At 35.6% G+C, this 23481-nt stretch overlaps 5 protein-coding genes and 1 non-coding gene across 8 annotated transcripts; 3 read left to right on the forward strand and 3 right to left on the reverse strand.

The window, feature by feature from the left end:
- Positions 1 to 1520: 1520 nt before the first annotated feature.
- Positions 1521 to 4335, forward strand: LOC112702115 (rhodanese-like/PpiC domain-containing protein 12, chloroplastic). The gene is made up of 8 exons (XM_025753034.2): positions 1521 to 1957; positions 2054 to 2170; positions 2306 to 2397; positions 2907 to 3007; positions 3127 to 3237; positions 3405 to 3513; positions 3932 to 3982; positions 4118 to 4335. The coding sequence occupies exons 1-8, from the start codon at positions 1708 to 1710 to the stop codon at positions 4196 to 4198; spliced, it is 912 nt and encodes a 303-aa protein (XP_025608819.1). The 5' UTR covers positions 1521 to 1707; the 3' UTR covers positions 4199 to 4335.
- Positions 4336 to 4429: 94 nt separating this feature from the next.
- On the reverse strand, positions 4430 to 4501 carry TRNAP-AGG (transfer RNA proline (anticodon AGG)). Its single transcript has one exon. It is a non-coding gene; the product is annotated as a tRNA-Pro (tRNA).
- Positions 4502 to 5490: 989 nt separating this feature from the next.
- On the forward strand, positions 5491 to 9926 carry LOC112702117 (calcium-dependent protein kinase 34-like). Its single transcript, XM_025753036.3, has 8 exons — positions 5491 to 6609; positions 6786 to 6929; positions 7026 to 7178; positions 7250 to 7365; positions 7471 to 7638; positions 7736 to 7863; positions 7954 to 8053; positions 8160 to 9926. The coding sequence occupies exons 1-8, from the start codon at positions 5916 to 5918 to the stop codon at positions 8259 to 8261; spliced, it is 1605 nt and encodes a 534-aa protein (XP_025608821.1). The 5' UTR covers positions 5491 to 5915; the 3' UTR covers positions 8262 to 9926.
- Positions 9365 to 9851, reverse strand: LOC112702119 (splicing factor 3B subunit 6-like protein). The gene has a single exon (XM_025753038.3). It carries the CDS (start codon positions 9849 to 9851, stop codon positions 9477 to 9479), a length of 375 nt encoding a protein of 124 aa, XP_025608823.1. The 3' UTR covers positions 9365 to 9476.
- Positions 9927 to 11636: 1710 nt separating the features above from the next.
- Positions 11637 to 18836, forward strand: LOC112702118 (uncharacterized). Of its 3 annotated transcripts, none has more exons than XM_072199004.1 (3): positions 11637 to 12971; positions 17705 to 17989; positions 18462 to 18836. In XM_072199004.1, the coding sequence occupies exons 1-3, from the start codon at positions 11796 to 11798 to the stop codon at positions 18522 to 18524; spliced, it is 1524 nt and encodes a 507-aa protein (XP_072055105.1). In that variant the 5' UTR covers positions 11637 to 11795; the 3' UTR covers positions 18525 to 18836. The 3 variants fall into 3 exon arrangements, with proteins under 3 accessions (XP_072055105.1, XP_025608822.1, XP_072055107.1); XM_025753037.3 differs by having other exon boundaries at positions 17708 to 17989; XM_072199006.1 differs by lacking the exons at positions 17705 to 17989; positions 18462 to 18836 and adding an exon at positions 16333 to 16793.
- On the reverse strand, positions 18640 to 23227 carry LOC112702116 (dihydropyrimidinase). The gene is made up of 13 exons (XM_025753035.3): positions 22938 to 23227; positions 22670 to 22843; positions 21945 to 21996; positions 21214 to 21483; positions 20877 to 21088; positions 20583 to 20703; positions 20371 to 20458; positions 20212 to 20290; positions 19958 to 20045; positions 19822 to 19862; positions 19663 to 19715; positions 19248 to 19404; positions 18640 to 19018 (listed from the first exon to the last, which is right to left on the reverse strand). Exons 1-13 carry the CDS (start codon positions 23019 to 23021, stop codon positions 18827 to 18829), a joined length of 1611 nt encoding a protein of 536 aa, XP_025608820.1. The 5' UTR covers positions 23022 to 23227; the 3' UTR covers positions 18640 to 18826.
- Positions 23228 to 23481: the final 254 nt, after the last annotated feature.

Consider the following 23481-nt stretch of genomic DNA (forward strand, 5'->3'; position numbering starts at 1 on the left):
TTGATGAGTTTCAAGTTTCAACTATCTATCGTCCTAAATAGCAAAACTCTATCTTTACCTCTTTAAATTGTGTGTTTGAATTTCAGTTTGTAAATAAAAATTTGCATAAAATTAATTTTACAAACTTGATTTTAATAAAAAGTAAGTTTGTGTTAAAACGATTTATGTTTGGTAATTTTTATATCAAAATAAATTATAATAAAATAAATATTATTTGGATCACACTACTCAAAATTATTTTTAGATAAAAAATTACTAAAATAGACATCAACTTAAATAAATTTTTTATATTATTCTATTATTTTAATTTAAATATTTAAATAGATATTATTAATTAATTTTATAATAAAATTAATATTTACTTACTAAAATAAAAATAATATATAAAAATTGACAAAATATATTTTTATATCAAAAACAAAGATAATATATAAAAAATATATCAAAATATACTTTATTAAATTATATTACTTATAATTTTTTTAATATTCTCGGTACTCTTTTATTTTATAATATTTTAAACTATAAATTTTAATTATTTATGACTTTATTTTTAGTTATAATTAATTTTTTATTTACTTTGTTTTTTAGTTATAATTTTGTTATAATAATAAATTAATATACAAGAATTACACTTACAAATTTTAACAAAGTCAAATAAAAATATTTTTTATACAAAATCAAAAATAAAAATTTAATAAAAAAAATATAATTATATATTTGAAATATTTGAATACTAAAGGGACTATAAACAAAGAAGTAAAGAGTAAAATTGATAAAACAAAATAAATTCAAGGAAAAGTATGAGGAGTCAATGGAATATTTGTACAATGTGTACAGTAGAGGTTTATGGAGTATTAGAGATATAATCATTAGTGTTACTTTTTTTCATCAGCTGAAACTTTTGGGATAAATAGTATCATGACATGGTATTAAAACGTTAAATCCAAAAGGTCAAAAACCTAAAATAGGTTGGCATTTAGAGAAAAAAATGCATCCAAATAAAAAAAAACATTCAATGCACTCAAACATATTTCTCTTCTTTCTAACTCAAAACCAAACACACCCTAAGTGGTTTGCTTCATAGTTAAGGGGCAACATTCTTTCATTATAGACACGTGCTATGATTAGAACAAAAGGATTTCTTTTCCCACTTTGTTAATTTTGTTTTCCATTTTTCTTAAGAAACTTGATTAAAATAATTTTCTTAACCTATAAAATTATAAAAATATTATTTGTATAATTTTTTATATAAAATATATATTTAAATATAAAATATATATTAAAAATAAATTAAATAATATATATACATAAATATATATACATAACATAACATTGTTGATTTAATAATTAATTTTTTATAAAAAATTTTATAATATCTATTAATTGTTGTATAATTTTTATTTAACTTATCTTTTATAATAAATTTTAAATTTTTAAAAATAATTTATTTTTATATTTTTTAAATTAAATATTAATTTTTAACTTTTTTTAATAATAGACATTATTTTTTAGGCACTATAATATTATTTTTTTTGTTGGTATCATTTTTCACGAAATTAAAATAATATTTTCATCCATCTCTCTCTCTCTCTCTCTCTCTCTCTGGCATAATCTGTAGGGGCAGACATGAAGATGAGTAATTGAGTAAGCAGTTGTTTTCCAGTTTGAGTTTGATATTCCCAAAGGCTTAGAAATATCATAGCAATGTTGAGAGTTTCTGTGTTACGCTCTTCATTCCCAATTATACCCTTCTCTTCCTCTTCTTCTTCTTCAACCTTCGCCTCTTTCTCTTCTTCCTCTCCTCCTTCTTCTTCTTCTTCTTCGTCTTCTTCTCTTACCAGAATTATCCACAGAACCTTCCATTTCCACTCTCCTTCCCTTCCCTTCACTCTCAAACACTTTCAACCTATGACAGCTCATCATCATCACCACCATCATCTTCCCAACGCTTCAGGTAACTAAAAGTTTCCTTTTTTATGCTTTGTTATGAATATGGAGGATACCCAACAAGTAAAAAATTCTTTTTTTTTCTTCATTTTTATTTTGACAGCTTCATATGGCACTGGGATTGGCCCGGAAGGTAATAGGGAGATACTGGTGCAGCATTTGTTGGTCAAAGAAAATGACCAGAAGTTGCTCTTGGATCTTCAGCAGAGAATCTCTTCAGGTTTTGACTTAGACTATGAAACAAAGTTTCAATTTGTGTATGAATATGATAGGGTTTATATGTCAGTGAATAAATTGAATTACTTTATATGATAGACTCTGTGACTCTGTATTGATTAATTGTTGTGTGTTTCAGGTGAAGATTTGAGTGATCTTGCTGTGGAATATTCAGTGTGTCCATCCAAAGAAGAAGGAGGAATGCTTGGATGGGTCAGAAAGGGGCAAATGGTATGCTAGTTTCTGGTTTCAAGCTTGTTTTGGGGGGTTTTAATAAAGTATTTGTAGTATGCCTTTGCATATTGTCTACCTTTTTTACAAGGTTTTAAGGTTTCTATGAATCACTGCCTTATGTAAACCAAGCTTTTTTTTCTCGGATGCAAGGTGATTTATTTACTCCTGATTCAGCTCCCTCTTGTTTGTCACCATCTCTTATATCAATTGTATCTGGATGCATTAGCCTAAAGATATATCAAACAGTAACTGTGACCGGTGACGGATAAAAGTAAACAAATAAAGTATGTAGTTATTTCGGGTCGGTGAGATAAGGGTAAATGATCATATGTGTATTGTGTTTGTTCTTGCATTTTCCTTAACTTTGATAATCTGCCATTTGATTTGTAAAGGGAAGTAGATGAGGAGGGGATATAGCTTTTGAAATTTGAAGCAAATGTTTTTCGTTGGTTTTACTGTGATTATTTGATTGGATGATATATGTTGGACGGTGAAAAATGTGATAGGTTCCCGAGTTTGAGGAGGCTGCATTTGGTGCTCCTTTAAACAAAGTTGTAAGGTGCAAAACAAAATTTGGATGGCACCTGCTGCAAGTTTTATCTGAAAGGTATTTCAAGGATATGTTTCAAAATCGGATAATAAAGTATACATATTTAATGAAAAATATTGGTTTCTGATAAAGCCCTATGGTGATTAATGATGCAAGTATTCGGCTGGTGTTCTTAGGGAAGAATCGATACTCCAAGACATTCAACCTCAAGAGCTGCAAGTGAAAATGCAGGATCCCAACTTTCTGGAGGAGGCACAGTTAATCGATGTTCGAGAGCCTGATGAAGTGTATGCTCATGCTTTATTCAACAGTAGTTAGTTAATTGAGTTCAATATTAATGCTCTTTTGAGATTTCACAGCAAGGCATATACACTTTCATTTGAATATGTGGAGCATTCATTTACTATGCTTTGTTTATGGTGGTAACACATTTCTGTTCACGCATCTTAAACAGGGCCAAAGCATCTTTGCCAGGATTTAAGGTTCTTCCCCTCCGGCAGTTTGGGGTATGGGGTCCTGAAGTAGCTACCAATTTTGACCCTAACAAAGATACGTATGTTATGGTAAGTACGAAAGATTGGTTTACCAAACTCTTAACAGTAATTCTGTAATTTTTATATTTTGAAATTGGATCGATATGGATTATGGAAGATACATTCATGTCCTTGTTGCCACTTCCTGCTTTTCCCTAACTAGTTTGTAAGAATGAAGCTGGAATTCTTTGAATAAGTTCCTTCATTTAGAACTCTTTAAGCTTGAATTTCCAGAGGCCTTTCTATACAGATGTTTAAGAAAGCACCGGTATGACTATATCTTAATTCTAAATGAATTTATGCTGCATTTCGACCAGCGATAGTGTAGTCAGATTGGCTGCTTAGTGATCTTATTCCTGTGATGCAAATTATGATCATATTTGGATCTGATTTCGAATGCAACGCAGTATTCAGTTCAATATTAAAATAACTTGAGTTCTGAATGCAGTGTCATCATGGCATGCGATCGCTACAGGTTGCCAAGTGGTTGCAGTCACAGGTAAAATGATATATGGCCTTATACATCGTGTGCTTGCGTTTGCGTGTGCGTGTGAGTGTGCGTATGTGCGTCTATATGTATATAGAAGAAACCTGGAAAAGAGTTATTGATTGTGATGATGTGTGAATGTTTCAGGGTTTTAGGAAAGTGTACAACATTTCTGGTGGAATTCATGCATATGCTGAGCAAGTTGATCCATCAGTCCCCACTTACTGATATAATCCTTTTCTTGAGATAGGATTTTAGCTGGAATTCTTTTCTTCTAATTGTTACTTTGTGAGGATATTCTGTTTTTGTGTTATACAAATACAATGTGACCTTTTTACCTATTATTAGAATTGTGATTCATTTTATTTTTGTCACAAATCATAGCTAATTAAGGAGAGGGTAAAATGTAGAAGAAATGTTTCAAAAAGGAAAAAGGAGAATAATGTGTTAAAAATTTTAGGGGCATTCCGAGAATTGAACTCGGGACCTCTCGCACCCTAAGCGAGAATCATACCACTAGACCAAATGCCCTATTTGCTGTTATAAACCCTTGTTACTTTTAGATTTATATAATCAAATATTGATGTAAGAATATAATCATGTATACTATGCTCTTTTCGCTATCAAATATTCAAATGTATGTATTAGGAGTTAGAAGAAATATATACTGCAACAATAAAACATTAAACGGATAAATATAAATATCACACCAACTTAACTTTTGCAAAAGAAATGTTATTTATTCTGTAATGAACAAAGAAAAACTATATGATATAAATAAGAAAAAACATCCACACGTCTGTATAACGTAGATAAATCATTTATCTTATGCTTATCGTTAGAAATACATATAATGTATAAATTTGGTTGAAAGTAAAAGGCTCCTTAACTATGCAATGATTTAATTGAGATTGTATTTTTGTCGAGAAGCCAGTAAAATAATTAGTATTAATTATGAGTTTTTTTTTCATCATTAATATTAATCATTTTATCAAATTTTTCCGACAAAAACCATCTCATGCATGCATTCCCAATATAAGATATAAGGCAAATAATCCATCCAATTATATTTATACACGTGGATGATTTTCTCTATCTATATTATAGACATTTTCAATGAACAAAAACACTAATATTGGTGTCTATTACTCTATTATATGGATTTAGGTAAAAGAAGTAATACCAACATGTATTCTTAGGATATATGTTGAAAGACACTAAAAATAATAATTGTTGATATTCTTTTATGCATATTTGGTACTTTACAAGTATATTAAAAATATAAACACCTTAAACTTTTTAATAAAAAAATTATCCATTTTATACTTCCTTAAAATAAGTGCAACGCACTGGTAACAATTCAAGTTAAGATTATTATTAGATCTTACAAACAGAAAACTAATATTAGTTGTTGCAAGTGAGAGTAATTAACACACTGTTAGAAACCAAGATCCTATGATATTTTTAACATACCAAACTCTAAACTTAAACTGTATTAGTTTCAATATTAAAACTGCATAAAATACCAAAAGGTACATCTGTTTTGTATTGCTATTATCCTCCGAGAATTCCTCCACACCCTTGTTATGCAAAAATTATTTGCATTAGAGACATATAGTTTATTGTAACATTTTTCTTTTCTTTTTTTATTGTAACAAAAAAAGTAACAATAATTAATCACACTGTCAATTACCTTCCTCAAATCCACTCAATCATCATTCCAATCTGTAAATCATCAAACTGTCCTCATGTTTTTTTTAGGATTATTTTTATGCCTTCTCCCTTTTTCACTACTCTTTCTTCATCATCCTATTGTTTTTTTATCTTCTCCCAACACAAAAAAAATAGATATTCATTTTCATTATTACTATTATTATTCTTATTGTTATTCTCTTTTCCTCCACCACCATCACCACCACCTTGACCTTTATATCTTCCTTCATCCATGGGGAACTGTTGCTCTAGAGGCACTGAGGCCCCAGAGGAGAATTCTAATGCTAATGCCAATGCCAATGGTGGTGTTGACAAGAGGGAAGATGGAAGGCAAGACCCTGGCAGCAAGCAAGAAGGTGGAGGAGAGGCACAATCAAGGCCGGCCGCGCCTGCTAAGCCGACCAAACAAGGGCCGGTTGGTCCTGTCCTAGGAAGGCCAATGGAAGATGTTAAATCAATATATAGCATGGGCAAGGAGCTAGGTAGAGGACAATTTGGTGTGACACATTTGTGCACTCATAAGGTCACAGGGAAGCAATATGCTTGCAAGACCATAGCCAAGAGGAAGCTATCTAACAAGGAGGATATCGAGGATGTTCGCCGAGAGGTTCAGATCATGCACCATCTCACAGGGCAGCCTAACATTGTGGAGCTCATTGGTGCCTATGAGGACAAACAGTCTGTTCACCTTGTCATGGAGTTGTGCGCCGGAGGCGAGCTCTTTGATCGGATCATTGCTAAGGGGCATTATACTGAGCGTGCCGCAGCTTCCTTGTTGAGAACCATTGTCCAAATTGTCCATACTTGCCATTCAATGGGAGTTATTCATAGAGATCTTAAGCCTGAGAATTTCCTTTTGTTGAATAAGGATGAGAATGCCCCCCTTAAGGCCACAGATTTTGGTCTCTCAGTTTTCTACAAGCAAGGTATCATTTAAGGAAAGAAGAAAATTAAGGGTGTGTTTCATTGTTTTCAGAATTTTGTGAAGAGAAAAGAGAAAACGGAAGGCGAAAACAGAAAACATGCTTCAGATGCTACATGAAGCATGTTTTCAATAACTAGCTAATTTGTTTATTGTTGTCGTTGTTATTGTTTTTCACAGGAGAGGTATTTAAAGACATTGTTGGTAGTGCATATTACATTGCACCAGAGGTTTTGAAGAGGAAATATGGGCCAGAAGTTGATATATGGAGTGTTGGTGTAATGTTATACATTCTTCTATGTGGTGTTCCTCCATTTTGGGCAGGTTCATAATACTTCTTTTATTTACATTATTTTATAGAGAATATATATGGCTTGTTATATCTTGAAATAACTGAAATCAATATCTGGTTTTTGTCAGAATCTGAAAATGGGATATTCAATGCCATTCTAAGAGGCCACCTTGACTTTTCAAGTGATCCATGGCCCTCAATTTCACCAGCAGCAAAAGATCTTGTAAGAAAAATGTTGAATTCTGATCCCAAACAAAGGATAACAGCCTACCAAGTTCTCAGTAAGTATTTAGTTGCTTGAATTGCTTGAATTCATGTATGATAATTACTCAGATTCTCATCTTTGAAACAGACCATCCATGGATCAAGGAGGATGGAGAAGCACCGGATAAACCACTCGACAACGCTGTCCTGAATAGGCTCAAACAATTCAGAGCAATGAACCAATTCAAGAAAGTTGCTCTAAGGGTGATAATCACCTATTATCAAGCTTATGCTTCATCTGCATGAAGCATGAAGTTGTCAAAATTTTCATGAACATGGGACTAATAAATTTTCAATATGGATATATAGGTTATTGCTGGTTGCTTATCAGAGGAAGAAATCATGGGACTGAAGCAGATGTTCAAGGGGATGGACACCGACAACAGCGGAACCATTACAATTGAAGAACTCAAGCAAGGAATGGCAAAACAAGGGACTAAGTTGTCAGAACAAGAACTTCAGCAATTAATGGAAGCTGTAAGTTAAACCTTACCTTCAAAAAGCTTGTGTCCTAATGAAGCATCTATGTTATGATTACCTAAACAGATTTCCTTTCTCTTTTGCAAAATTTCAGGCAGATGCAGATGGTAATGGACTAATAGATTACGACGAGTTCATCGCGGCAACAATGCACATGAACAGAATGAACAGAGAAGAACACCTTTATACAGCATTCCAATACTTTGACAAAGATAACAGCGGGTAAGTGGGGGCAAATTAACAATATTGAAGATAACTAATTTGGTGTAGTTAAAAGGGTTGTTTTGATCTCATTACTTTGGCATAAATCAGGTACATCACTGTTGAAGAACTAGAACAAGCTCTTAAAGAGTTTAACATGCATGACGGAAGAGACATCTCGGAAATCATCCAAGAAGTTGATTCTGATAATGTAAGACCTGTACTGAATGAATGAATTAACTGTTAATTTAGCAACTCATGTTTAGATGAGTCTTGATTCAAGAGGAAATAACGACAAAAATCGCATGTTTGTGCAGGACGGCCGCATTAACTATGATGAGTTTGCAGCAATGATGAGTAAGGGACACCCAGAAGCCATAATGACCCGGAAAAGGTGTTCGGTATCTTCGCTGTACTAGCTGGGGGGACTCAGCAAAAATTGTTAAACCAGAATCCCTTGAGCCCTGCAGGTGCTAAAACTGACATTAGAAAGATGAATATGATATATGATATGATATAGGTTGAGGAATGATGGGTCAATGTGGAAACAAGCAAAATAGGTTGGGGTGGGTGGTTTACAACAAACATTTGAAAAATGTGAACATATGTATAATAGGTGATTTGACTGGGGGTGGTTTCCTATTTTTTATTTGTTTCTTTGTTTCCTCTGAAAAAGTGTAACAATTCTCTGTTGTATCAATTTAGGAATAAAGTTGAAAGTGTGTTTATTTGTATTTTAATTTCTATGTATCCATAGTGTTCATGTGCCTTGTTAGCTTCATATATTTGAAGTTTTGAACCACTTCATTACTTCTCAATTCAGATGGTATATAAATACTTATTTAATGGCAGATCCTTACCTAACCAATTTCTTAGCATCAAAATTTGAACTGTTTCATTCATGCAGCAATGCTACCTCAAATCTTAAACCATCATCTTATCCACTTCATCAATCAATTTGTTGAGCCTAATCAAAATCCATACCATCATAAAGAGACTCGTGCTTGAAGAATCATCAAGTTGCAAGTTGAAGAAGTAATCATTAGCAGCTATCTTTCCAAATTTTCATAACCATAGCTAACCTCATAGTCTTCATGAAAATGCAATCTCAAATGTACATGGTTTCTCATGTAGCTCAATAATATAGATATCTCCAAATGTTCAACTTCCAAGTTTCGAGTAAATTCGCATTCTGAATTATGATTTTGTTATAAAAATAATATATTTATGCCTCTTTAAGTAAAAGCTGAAAAGAGTAGCTTCTGTTAGGAACAATCTCTTTTTAGGGTTCATGCAAGCGAACAAGGTTAAACTTAAATTTTATTTATTTTTTTACATAATCATTGGTACCCAATAGCTTTGAAAATTGATAGACAGCAAACTTAGAACTTTCGATTTCAAACTCTAAAGATGCATAGTATCACACAGGGAGTCAATTTCTCAAATTCAAGAAACCTAAAAACCCTTTTTTTTTTCTTGCTCTCAAAATTCAGATTATTTTTGCACAATTGACACATGTATATTGCAGATACCTCATAATTTCAATTTCTATTCCAACAACATAGTCACAATCGTATGCAATTTCCTCAACAACAACAACAACAACAACACAAAACCCTAGAAAAATTTCTCCCCTACTTATCTTTGGTGGAGACACCGTACTTCTCCTGCATCTTCGTAATCTCATCCTCCTTCTTCTTCTGATCGAACTTCTTGCTCATCTTCGCTTGCTGGTAATACAGAACAATAAGGTACCGATTCGCAACGTTGAAACCGGAGAGGTGGTCGACGGCGGTCTTAGCGTCGTAGATATCCTCGTAGACGACGAAGGCGGTGCCGCGAGTGTCCTTGTTAGTGCCGATTCGGATCTGGCGAATGGCGCCGTATTTTCCGAAAATGTCGTACATCTCTTCGCTGGTGATGTTGAAAGGTAGGTTTCGGACGTAGAGGACGCGGTTTACTTCCGGCGGAAGACGGGTGTTACCCTTCCGGAGACTTATGGCTGCCATGGCTTTCTCAGGGTTTCTACGATTGGGGGGGTTTGGATGCTCGGAAAGTGAAGGAAAATAGAGTCTCGAATTTTCTCGGGAAAACTGTTGTTTTGGGGCAGGTGGTGGATTTATATTATGACTTCTTTTGGGTTTTTTGTTGGCCTTTTTTTCTGGGTTGGGCTAAAAGCCTCAAAACAAAACAAAAAAAAACCATTTCCCCCAAAATAGACAAATAGCTCTGAAATCCAAATAAAAATAAAATTATTATTAACGAGCCTTGTTACACATAGAAGCCTTTTTGGCTTACAAGTTTTATAAGTTGGCACAAAACCAACAAAATACACGCGCATTATACTCCCACATCCAAGAGCAAATAAACGCATGTTAGTCAACCACTTCCTGTTTCCAAAAAGCGCGCTACTCACCATGCATTATGAACGACTCTTCTTCTTCCTCCATGAAAACGAGTTTCTTGCCAAATTTGTTCGATCTCCTTCGTGCGTTGTCTCTTCGCCTTTTCATTCGTTGTTTTACCTGCGTTTATCACTGGTATTCTTGCTTCGTTTTTTTTTTCGATTTTCATGGTTTCTGAAATCAAGCTTTAAAATCATTTTGAAAATAATGGAACTTCAGAAATACACCCAAACAATTATAAAAATACACCCAAAATGTTACAGAAATACACCCAAAGGATTACAAAAATACATCCAACGGATTTAAGAAATACACCCAAAATTCGTTGAAGTATGCATAATTCAGAACTCTTCATCTTTCTCCTCCTCATCTTCTGCTACTTCTTCTTCTTCATTTTCTTATTTCATATTCTCATAACTCTTTTTGGGAGGAAAAAATCAAACAAAGAAGAAAAAAATGTATAATGTTGCAAAATCAAAAGAAGAACGAGGAGAAACACGACGATGAAGATGAAACACTTCAAAAACGATTTCAGAGCTTGATGTCAAAAAACAATGAAAATTGAGAATAACGAAAAAAGAGAACAGAGAGAAAAGCACGTAAATGAAGAAGGAGAAAGAGAAGGCAAGAAATTCGAAAAAGGAAACGGAATCCTTTCAAAAATTAAAAATCTGTTAGAGGCGCATTTGACCATAATATCAATTAGAGGACTTGTAAGACTTGTATAGCAGAATCACTTGTATGTAGAAATTAATCCATTATTAATATACCTATATATATATATATATATATATATATATATATATATATATATATATATATATATATTATAATTTGGATTTGTCAGATAGTTAGCTCACTTGTTTGCTTAAATCAATGTCGAACAGTTTAAATTTTGCTTTGTGCATACAATAAATCAATGGTTAATAACAAATCTTTAAATAGAATTTTGAATAGATTAGTCCTTGAATTATAGAAAAATATTGTGTACCCTAGAAATAAACTATTATTATTATTATTATTAATTAATGGTGTGGTTAGATTATTTTCAAATATGATTCATCCTAATGTATCTCTTATTATGTTTCTGAAATTGTTGAAGTGTATGGTTCATAGTTTGATTGTTATACAATGGTATTATAAAAGAATCTTGTAGTGAATGTTTGTGTAACTTTCTTTTTTAATTAACGATGTATAAAAAATAAACAAGTAGAAGAAATCAAATCAAACCCTTCAATAATTGCAACAATGTTTATGCTTTATACTATGAGTTTAATTTTGATGCAATATAGATATAAATAGTTTTGTACAGTTGACCAATTAGTTTAGTTTATTAAACATGTTCATTCTTATATTTGTAATTATCAAAGGAAAAAAAGAATGAACAAAATTGCAGTATCTGAGATGAACTATGATGATAACTGAATGACAACACACAAAATTTACAATAATTTTTTGTTTCTCTAGGAATTACAAAAGAAAGAATCAATGATATTATAAAACTCAATAAATTTGACGAACTGTACAGATCACGCTGCAGAAGTGATAATGGAGAGACAGTATGAGGAGGTTGAAGACAAGGACAGATTGGTAATTTCAAAAAAAATTTTGAACGAATGGAATTATGAATATTTAAGCCCCGATCAAATGAAATTAGTAACATATTATCCTCATAATTCTGGCATTCATGGTTCAGCTGATTTACTGGGATATGAGGAGAGTACAAAAAGGGATTCAGAAGTAACGGTATCATGGAATTATTGCTGCAAGACTATTGGGCTAGCAAAGGAATGTCCAAGGCCTGCTAGCCAAAAATCCAGCCATGGGCCCAGCGAAGATACAATCAGCAGCAGACCCTTGTTGGGCCACGAACCAAAACTCAATTCATTGCAATATGATGGAGGCACGGGAACTGCTACTGGGCCGGGTTGCATGGGAACGGGTCAGGTTGGAATTGCTTCGCAGCGTGGAGACGCGTTGTGCCCTGCTGCAGCCACGCACGAGGTGCTCCCTATTGTGGGAGGCATGGAACCCAGGCTACGGCCATGCCCTGAAGTTGGAGGTTGCGACGTGTTGGCGGGTAGGGCAGGTCCGATGCAGCGGCGAGGAACCGGGATGGAAGGCGGCGATGATGGGCTGATGACGATTCCGACGCTCCCCATGGAAGCCGAACCATGTGAATCAGCTGAGGACTCCGACTTGGATTCTGATGATAGGCGAAGGAAGTTTAGGAGTAGAGGAGATCTGGTAATGGAGGTAGGATGCAGTAAACTAATAGTTGTTGGGGTGCCTGAACGGGGCCGAGGGTCTAACGGTAGAGATGAGGGACAGAATAACAGACACTGTAACGATGCTTCTTATGAGAACAGTGACGGAGTGCAACGAAATGATTGTAAAGCGCCTGAATTTGAAGCGACTTGCCACCGAACTTTACCAGAGCTTCAGGACCAAAATGAACTCAGTGATGATAAGGATAGTAAGGAGGGCAGAAAGATTGCAAATGTCAATGAAGTCAGTGACAGTGAGAGTTCAAAATTGAAGGAGCAGCTGATAGAAAACAAAAGGGTTTGGGAATTGGCAAAGGAGCCAGTGGCTGAACTATATGATGAAGAAGAGGATATTATGGCAGTACTTCAACAACAGAATGAAGAAATAGCTCGGAAGAAAAGACTGGCAAAACAGAAGGCAAAAGCTAGACGAAGCAGGCCCAAAACACAAAAAAAGGTGTGCAGTATTTATTTAAAATGATTATTAGTTCTTGGAATGTTAGGGGGTTGAGGGGTGACGGAAAACTGAGAATGGTGAAGGACCTAAAAAGAAAATATAGATTAAACATGCTAGGTTTGGTAGAGACTAAAAGATCGTCAGTGACTAGATTTGATATTTCAAGAATATGGGGGATAGTTGTGTTGGTTGGGAATATGTTGAGGCTACTGGTGCATCTGGCGGATTGTTGCTAATATGGGATGAGGGCTTTTTTTATGTTAGAAATTGCTATAAAAGTGAGAGATGGTTGTGTGTTGAAGGAACTCTGTTGCAGAATAATTTTAATTGTGCTTTTATATTAGTTTATGGTGCACATGCTAAAGATGAGAAGCTTGTTGTGTGGGAGGAGCTGAGTTACATAGCTGGTTTATGCCAGGTTCCCTGTTGTTTCATAGGGGACTTTAACGAGATTTTACATGTTGAAGAAAGGAGAGGTACTGATAGCTTATCTTTGTCGGCGGAGGATTTCAAGAACTGGATACAAGACATGGGTTTAGTGGATTTGCCGATTACTGACCGTAAGTTCACCTGGTTCAGAGGACGTTCTTGTAGCCGTATTGACAGGGCCTTGGTTAGTTTGGAGTGGGTAGAAAAGTTCCCGGAGACTCGATTACGAGGTGGTCCAAGGGGACTGTCAGACCATTGTCCTCTTATAGTGGAAGATAAGAGATTGAGAGATGGCCCTAGACCGTTCAGAAGTCTTGACTCGTGGTTTACACATGAAGGTTTCTTAAGAATGGTAAAGGAGGAATGGAGAGGGTTACAAGAGATGCAATTCACGGATAAGCTGAAGGCTTTGGCAGGTCCTTTGAGAAGATGGCATAAAGACAAGTTTGGAGACATGGACAACAAAATTTTGCTGTTGGAGGAAGAGATCAAGAAGATTGATGACATGGTGGGTGATGGGGCTTATGATGAAACGGTGGAGGCAAGAAGGAAAGCGCTTGTGACATGTTGTTCGAAGTGGTATGTTAGAAAAGAGTTACATTGGAAGCAGATGTCGCTCAAGACATGCCAGGGACATAGATAAAAACACAAGGTACTTCCACAACATAGCTTCGGCGAGAAGGAGAAACAACAGGGTTGATGCATTGGTTATTAATGGAAGATTGATTAGGAATCAAGCTAGAATCAAGATTGCAATAAGGGACTTCTACAAAGACTTGTACCACCAGGAGAAGTCGCCATTGGTGGGGTTTAGAGACGGTCTGGTGGAGAAGATCAGTGAGGCTGATGCTTTGGCTTTGGAGATACAGCCGACCCTTGAGGAGGTTAGAGAAGCAGTGTGGGATTGTGACTCATCAAAGGCTCCTGGTTGTGACGGCTATAACATGAACTTCATAAAGAAGTGTTGGGATGAAATTGGTTCTGAGTTCACGGGAGCGGTGTTGGACTTCTTCCAGTCCTCCAGGTTACCAGCGGATACTAATCTCACTTGGGTTGCTTTGGCTCCTAAGTTTACTGGAGCAAAGGAAATCAAGGACCTTAGGCCTATCAGTATGGTCGGGTGTGTATACAAAGTCATCTCTAAGATGCTGGTTAGGAGAATGCGAACAATAATGCCACAACTTGTAGGTGAGACACAGAGTGCTTTTGTTAAGGGCAGGAAAATCCATGACGGGGCTCTTATTGCTTGCGAAACTGTTCAATGGCTTAAACTGAGAAGAAAGGAAGCGGTGATAATAAAGTTAGACTTCCAGAAGGCATACGATAGAGTAAAGTGGAGCTTCGTGGATTTTGTTTTACAGAAAATGGGGTTTGGAAGAAGGTGGAGGGGGTGGGTTATGGAGTGCATCAGTACTTGCTCTATGTCAGTCTTGATAAACGGTTCACCTTCCAAGCCGTTTAAGATGGAAAGAGATCTACGACAAGGTGACCCACTGTCTCCTTTTTTGTTTGTCCTTGTCGTTGATGTGTTACATAGGATGCTTGGGCAGGCGGTTAGAAACAGACGCATATCTCCACTACTGATAGGTAGAGATCAGGTTGAGCTGTCGCATCTTCAGTTCGCGGATGATACCATTCTGTTCTGTCCTCCAGAGGAAGAGACAATCAAGAACTACAGGAGGATTCTTCGATGTTTTGAGCTGATGTCGGGGTTAAGCATCAACTTTGATAAATCTAGCTTGATTCCTATTAACTGTGATGCTCAGTGGGTTCAGCGTATGTGTTGCGTGCTGGGTTACAAGGAAGCCTCCCTTCCAGTAAAATACTTGGGGATCTCGCTAGGAGCTAATCCAAGGTTGGTGAAGACTTGGAAGCCAATCATTGACAAAGTGGAGGAAAAACTCAGCCTTTGGAAAGCCAAAGTCCTTAACAAAGCCGGTAAGTTGGTGCTCATTAAATTTGTACTAAATAGCCTCCCAGTATATTATTTAAGCCTGTATAAGATGCCGAAGGCTGTTGCGGAGAAACTTATTTCCTTACAGAGAAGATTTTTATGGAGTAAGGAGGATGGTAGGAATGGTATGGATCTGGTAAAGTGGGAGGTGGTGCAGGCGCCTAAAAAGCTTGGTGGGTTGGGTGTTGGGGATGCCATGTTGCGAAACACAGCCCTTCTTTTTAAGTGGTGGTGGCGCTTTTCAAAGGAAGATTGTCCGCTGTGGAAGAAGGTGGTTTGTTCGTGTAATAACCTGGACCCAAGTGTGCTGTTGTCCTCTCAGGTTTTACCCATTAAGGGGGCCCATGGAAGGATATCTGCCAGATACAGTTCAAGAATCAGCAAGTAAGACAAAAGATGATTACTGGGTTAGCTATGGAGGTGGGTGATGGAAGAGGGACTCGATTCTGGGAGGATGTCTGGTTACGTGGTGGTGCTCTGAAAGATCAGTTTCCGAGACTTTTCTCAGTTTCAAACCAAAGAGGATCTGTTATAGGGGATTGCGGGTTTTGGGATGGGGCTGAGTGGATATGGAACTTCCAATGGAGGCGAGAGCTATTCCAATGGGAGTTGAATCTAGTGAACCAGTTGCATGATGTATTAAGGCTGCTCAAATTGGATTATGGCAGTGAGGATAGAGTTGTATGGAAATTTGATAAACAAGGGGTCTTTTCTACTAACTCTTTTTTGCAGGTACTACAGGAGGACATCATTCCGGAGGACATAACAAGCTACAACTTTACAAAGACAATCTGGAAAGGTTTAGTTCCACCAAGAGTTGAACTGTTTGTCTGGTTTGTGTTGACTGGTAGGGTCAATACGAAGGAGAGACTGAGTCGGTTGGGAGTTATTCACCACGAAGATGTTGTATGTGTGTTTTGTAACAAGAACATTGAATATAGTCACCACTTGTTCCTTGGTTGTGATTTCTCTTGGCAGGTTTGGTGTGCTTGGTTATCATTTGTTGGGAGGCTATGGTCTTGCCCAGGGACGTTAAAAGAACATTTCATAAGTTGGACTGAGATATCAGCTAGCAAGGTGGAGCGCAAGAGGTGGTTGATGAGATTTTGTGCGATTACATGGAACATCTGGCTAGAAAGGAACCGAAGAATTTTTCAGAATAAAGGAAAAGGGGTTGACGAGATCATTCATATGTCCTTCATGAACTATAAGGAGTGGTTAGGTGTAGATCCTTTTTGTTGTTGATGGTAATGCCGGAGATGACAAAGGGATAAGCATTAGTTTTTAGAAGTGTTACCTAGATTGCTTTATGATATTCACTGATTCTTATGTTGTTTCGCTCCACTTGTTGTGTTGAGCTTCTCTCTTTCAAAAAAAAATGATATTATAATTTTGACATCCATGTTGAATTAAAAAAGAAGTCAAACACATTCCAGAAATTAGTTTGGCAGGTAAGTTGTTTCAAGTTTTAATAAGATAAGAAAAATAAGAATTCTTTTGGTGCAAAATTAGTGTATAGATAGATATCCTGTATTCTACGGCATCGAATAGAACCACCATATCTACCTCAAATTTAGGAAGTTTTATTCTAATTTTGATACAAAGCTAAGAACAGAAGGATAAAACACTTAAGTGGACAACCACAAAATTTTTTGCACTACTTTTACTCTTATCAAAGATTTCATACATCAACTAACAAATCCTTCAATCATGCTGAGCCCTCCATCATGAAGCTACGAATTTGATATAAATATGAAAAATACTTATCATAACAAATTCAATTTTTTTTAATCCTAGTTTCCCAATAGTTCAAAACTTCTAATACACCACCCTTCCAAAACCTTCAAATTAGAGGCATAAAAAAAAACTATTGATGAGGTTTCTAACACATAAATTTATACAATTATAGTTGCAGCTCGGTCCCTGTCTCCCCCTCTCTATTCAAAAAGGGTCTTCATTTTAGCCATGGAACGAAAGGAGGTAACCTTAGAAAAAACAAACATGATCTTTCCTGCCATGGCATGAACAAGAGGCGAAGCCTCGCCGTCGCTGTCTTTGAAGTTTTATAATTAGTTCTTTCTTTTATCTTTTACTTTTTTAAAAAAAAATTGCACCTATTAATATTAATATGTAACATAATGGTTATAGAATGAGCAAAGAAATATTATGATACATTGGAAGATTTGAATCCTTGATCTTGTAATGGTTAATGTGCGTTGATCAAGGGGTGTATTAACCAATACAAGTTCAAGATTGATCTTCCAATTAAAACAAAAACTATGCCATTATGTTAATGATGATGATAATAATGACTAGTGACTTATGATGCTATTGAATTGTGTTTGCATAGCAGAAAAAGGCTCCTTCATCAGTGAGTTCTGTGCCTCAATTTGGAGGGTGGGATCAGAGGGATCCAGGATCTACAAACTATTCAATGGTTTTTGCTCAAGCACGTGCAAACAAGAAGAGTATGAAGAATGATTTGACTGAATCAATTAAGCGTGCAAGCCTTGGGAGTGATGAAGAGTTTCTTAATGCTAATGCTAATGCTAATCATGCTCAAGGAAAATCTCATGCTAATGCTAATGCTATTGTTAATGTTAATCATGCTCATCAAGATGAACCTCTTGGCATGGTGAGACTTTCTTTCTTATTAGTAGTTCTTATGCAATTCTAGATCTTTATTTGGAAGTTTTTGAATCTTTCATAATTAAATGTATTCTTGGTATGCTTTGATATGCTCCACTTAGTTCTGGTCCATACACCCCTTGATCAACGCGCATGGATCATTACTAGATGGAGCTATCTAAAGCAAGTAATAACATCAACCCTAATGACATGAAATGTTAGTATAATTAAAACATCACTCTATTAAAAAATTTTGAAAAATAACCACCCTAATTCGGCACTCTAGGGGAAATAGGACTAACCAACCAATCCTAGGGCAATGTCATAGAAGCCAAATGGGCTGAGGTAAGAACTATTAAAACATACTATAAGATTTCTGTTTCAAATAACATGGAAGATGAAGGAGAATTGACTTCAATGGAGATAGGTGAAAAACAAATTTCTAATTCCCATGTTGTGTATTATCTCATTCATTGCAGGGGAGGAGAAGGATCCCAACCTTCATAGATTGCTGTATTAGGCCACGATATGTGATAGAATAATCATAAAGCCACTCCTTGAATTTTCAAAATCAAGGGCACTCTATATTGAATCATCATAAATGGATCCATTCATAACTTCTGTGAGACTTTGTGTGTAGATGAGACAGGCTCAACAGAAACCAAGTGTTCTATACTATTGATTGAGCTATTGTACAAAGTGTAAGCAAAAATGTACATTATATCAGTGGAAAAGAAGAACATGAAGCATACATACTTATATACATGTAATGCTTTCTAAATTCATGTACAAGAACATGTAATATTTTTCTTTATTTTTAAACTGAAAAGGATAGCTGAATGTTTTAAGAGGAAGATTTGGCTCTTTTTACTGGTGCTTTAAGGGAACTTAGATATGTGGCATCTTTCTTGTCCAATCCATCAAAGACATAGCTATAAGGTTGCATTGGTATGTATCTGCCAGTACCCGGAGTAACCTTCAGTTCATTATTTTCCCATACAACTCTCCCTCTAGATATGGTCACTTCAACTTTCCCCTGAAAAACGAAAAGTAATTGATATATGGAACAGGCAACAAAAAGGGTAAAAGAGAAAGAAATAGACCATGAACAAATTGAGTTTGTGAAACAACACTTCTATAGTTGATTTTCCTCGCCGTTCTTTTTCTCTGAACCGCAATGGATCTTAACACTAATGCTGCTACTGTGAATTTGATTAACTTCAATCTCATGAGGACTGGGTTATAATAATAATAAAAAAAAGTACCTTTCCTTTCTTTCCATCGTACACATTCGTGTCAAGTCTGGAGTGGTGTGACTTTGTTGATATCTCAAAGCTTGAATTTGGATTGAGGATTATGATATCTGCATCAGATCCTGGAAGAATTGCTCCTTTCCTTGGATATATATTGAATATTCTAGCACTGAGATGATTGCAAAAATTGAAAACATTAATATTACTTGGCTTCTTTACCAAATATCTTTTTCCAACCAAAATAAGAACAAAAAAGCAAAAACTGGATGCCAGATTTTACTCTGGGATTAAGGTTATCAAACTCGTGAGTTAATACATTCTCAGATTGAGTTTACGAGCAGAGCTTTACAATTCAAGTTTACCTAAGCTCCATGAATGGTAAACTCTCGAGTTTGATTACCTTGCTTTAGATAAACTCAAAACATACCATTCGGTGCTTGTCACCCGGACATAGTCGGTGACTGATATTTGGCCAGATTCCTGTGATAAACAGTAAACTACAGTTAAAAAAGACATCCTCTCTTCCATATTATTGTAATTCCAACAAAAAATTTAGGGATTGCTAAGCTGGAAATTACGATCTTACCACCATAGTATCCCATACCAAATGCATCCTTTCTTCAATACCTATAATTTCAGGTTGCAATGGAAATTGATAATAAACAATAAATCAATTAGAATTCTTTGTAGATCACAAATAATCATGTGCAAGGTGTGATTACCATTGACACCATTGGGAATTTTCCGGAAGTCGTCAATTCCTAAAGCTTTTTGGGTGGAATTAAAGGCACAATGGTCAGTTCCTACCAACTGAAAATTTGTGAAAGGAAAACTATTGTTAAAAGAACATAGTGTGCTGAGGACAGACATAATATGTAGATCACAAGTGATCAAAATTGGATAGGGTGTATTGCATGAATGTGAGAGAATCCTAACTACTTTGAGCAAACTCTTATTGCTGAAAATTTATTGAAACCTGCAAAACTCCGGTTGCAAGGGCAGCTTGAAGTTCCTTATCATGTCCTTTACTTCTAATTGGGGGACTCATAACATACCTGAAACATGAAATGATATCACTTACATTCTCAAAACTTAAAAGGAAAAGAAAAACAAATAAACAAGTGAAGTCACTTACGATGCTGCAGTCTTAAAGTCGGGATGCCAAAGCCACGATTCATCAAGGACTAATCCAGAGACAACAGGTTCTCCGATAACCCTTTGTCCTGCAGCATCAAAACAAACAAGTGACCCAACTAAAACTAAGCCATCAAAGAACCCAAAAAGAAGCTTAAAAAGGTCACATCAATGAATATTAAACATAATGGTACAGTGATCGAAATTGAAAACCTGACTTTCGGGCCTTTGCAATTTCTTCCATTGCATCAATGCTCATCACATGAACCACATATAACGGGGTGTTCACAAAATTTGCTAAGCGAATAGCGCGTGCAGTTGCTTCTCCTTCCAACTACACAGATATGCAAGTCAAAGTAGAAATAATTCATGTTCCATAAAACATGAAGAGACAGATACTTTCTAGACCGCACAAATTGTAGGATATTTGAAAAGGAAACACAATCAATCTAATAATGTTCCAATTAAATGTGGTTTGACATAACAAATGGAAATATGAGAACTTACCACTGCAGGCCTTGAAAGGGCGTGCCCCTCAGGACCAGTTATTCCAAGTTCTATCATTCTTTTTTGGCCTTCATCCACAGCATCTCCATTTTCTGCATGGACCATAGCTAAGGCACCGAGTGACTTGCATCTCTTAAATCCTTCCAGAAGAAGCTCATCATTGACCATAAGAGCTCCTTTGTATGCCATAAAAAACTTGAACGAGTTGATACCTGAAAACAGAAAACATACATGTACTAATAAGATAAATTCCTCCAAAGTTATCCGAATTTGAAATACCTATCACCCCATATTCAACCGGATTATCCAAATCGCAATACGGAAATAGAATTAAGACCTTTCTCCTTGACCATGATCTCCATTTCTCTTGAAACATCATCATTCCATTTGGTAATAGCCATATGGAAACCATAATCCATGCAAGCCTTCTTTGCCTTCCTTTCATAGGCTTCATACCCAGCCGTTAAACTACCATCCACTGGTATAACAAAGTCGATGTGCATAGTTGTCCCACCGGCTAATGCTGCAGCATGACCACTGAAGAAGTCGTCTATTGTTCCACTACTCATAAAACTCATATCTAGGTGTGTGTGAGGATCAATGCCTCCTGTTGGTCAACAAAAGAAGCATTTGTAGAGTCAGGTAAAAGATGAAACGAGACAACATAACTTGAATCAGATGAATCTCAGATCCAACAAGTGCGAGGGTACGAGGTAAAGGACTAACATAAAAAAATGTGAAACTCAAACAATATTACAATTCTAGTAGAGATTAATCTTGATACACTGTCAACCAATCAGGTGTACAGTGTACTCATATAGTAACTTTTGAGGTGATTATTGTGACCTACACACACTTGAATGATTATATCAAAATTTCTATCTGACTAAACAGTAAAAAATTTAATCAATAACTGTAAAAGAGGAAGATACACAGGTGAAGAGCATAACAAGTCTGGATAAAAAACATGAAAATGAAAAGGCTTGGAACTCAACATGCTGGAAATTTATCAGAACCTCCGCTGACACATAAAACAATCGACATCTATTAAATGTCACAAAGCCTAACCTGGCATGACATACTTCCCAGTGGCATCGATCACTTTCACATCATCCCCAACCTGCCGATGAAATCAATTAAGAAACAAATCATACAAGATACAACTTTTTCTTTTCTTTTTGTCTAAGCCACCAGTACTTAACACACTATATCAGAACTAATATGATTTGAACTCATCAGCATGTTTGGAAAATCGTTGGAGTAGTTCAAAATCCACTCTACCAAAAGCTTAAGCTGATATAGGAGGAGACAACGTGAACGGTTATATCTCTAACACTCCCCCTCAAGCAAGAGCTTCTTTTAGGTTTGCTTGATTTTTGCATAGGCATTTTTTTCTCTTTTCATTTGCCTTATGCTATTTTTAATTTTCCACTTTTGGAGTTCACCAAAGATCAAACTCTAGACTTTTCGGACATAGAACTCTGATACTATGTCATGAAACCACTTATATCTAACATGATTGTTCAAAATCAATTTCATGATTGGATAACCATTGGTGATGTTTCTCAAGAATTGATTCTCAGAGAACCACCACAAATCCGTTACCTTCCTTCATAATCACTTGTAAAGAGACTACGAATCTTAGATAAGAATCAATTTGATATATCATGAACCCTACCTAGAATCAATTCTGAAAGCTCATGACAGAAGTAAAAACTATGCCAGCACTAACCAGCAACCACAAATCTTATATCTTATATAAAAATAATTGAAGAGATAAACGCATGACATACAGTGATAGAAGGTTCGACAGCAACAATGATACCGTCTTCAACATAAACATCAGCAAGTTGCTGGTGATGAGCGTTGACCACAGTGCCTCCCTTTATTAACAACTTCGACGGTGCGGTTCCACTTCCACACGCGGTGGTGGAGCCACTCTCATATTCAAATCCAGCATCACAGTACTGAAAACCAAACACAAATTCGAATCAAAGTGATAAAGAGAATCCACAAGAACATGAATGGCAACTGAATGGAGAACGAAACAAGCATAAAAACCTGGTTAGATTGAGAGAGTGAAGATTGAATGATAGAGAAGAAGATGAAGAGAGGACAAAGGAGTTCTGATACGAAGCTCGTCATCACTGATTACTCAACTCACGCTTGGGATCAGAGCCAACGACTGAAGCACTTCTTCAGTTCTTCTTGGTTGCAGTCACGTGACCTGAACCGCTATGACCACGTGCCCGAGAATCATGTCCCCAAAATATTTGAAAAAATGGACGGATAGATCAAATAAATTATCGACTCATTTTTATATATTTTGAATGAAAAAATTAAAATGTTTCAATATTTTAGAAGGTAAAAGAAGTTTTTATATTTTTAATTAGTAAAAAATTTATATTTTTTTAAATTAAAAAATAAAAAATTTATTTATTTTTTAAAAAATTTAACATTATCATTGTTTTAAACAAATAAATTATTTATCTAAAAAAGTTTAAATTTTTTTAATGTTTAATTATTCTATTGATTCTTATAATTTTACAAAATTTTTAATTATATTTTTTTTAATAGAACTTTTGCACCAAATTTTTTTAATTAC

Source organism: Arachis hypogaea, chromosome 7 (assembly GCF_003086295.3).
Source record: "Arachis hypogaea cultivar Tifrunner chromosome 7, arahy.Tifrunner.gnm2.J5K5, whole genome shotgun sequence".
Classification (NCBI taxonomy): Eukaryota; Viridiplantae; Streptophyta; class Magnoliopsida; order Fabales; family Fabaceae; genus Arachis; species Arachis hypogaea.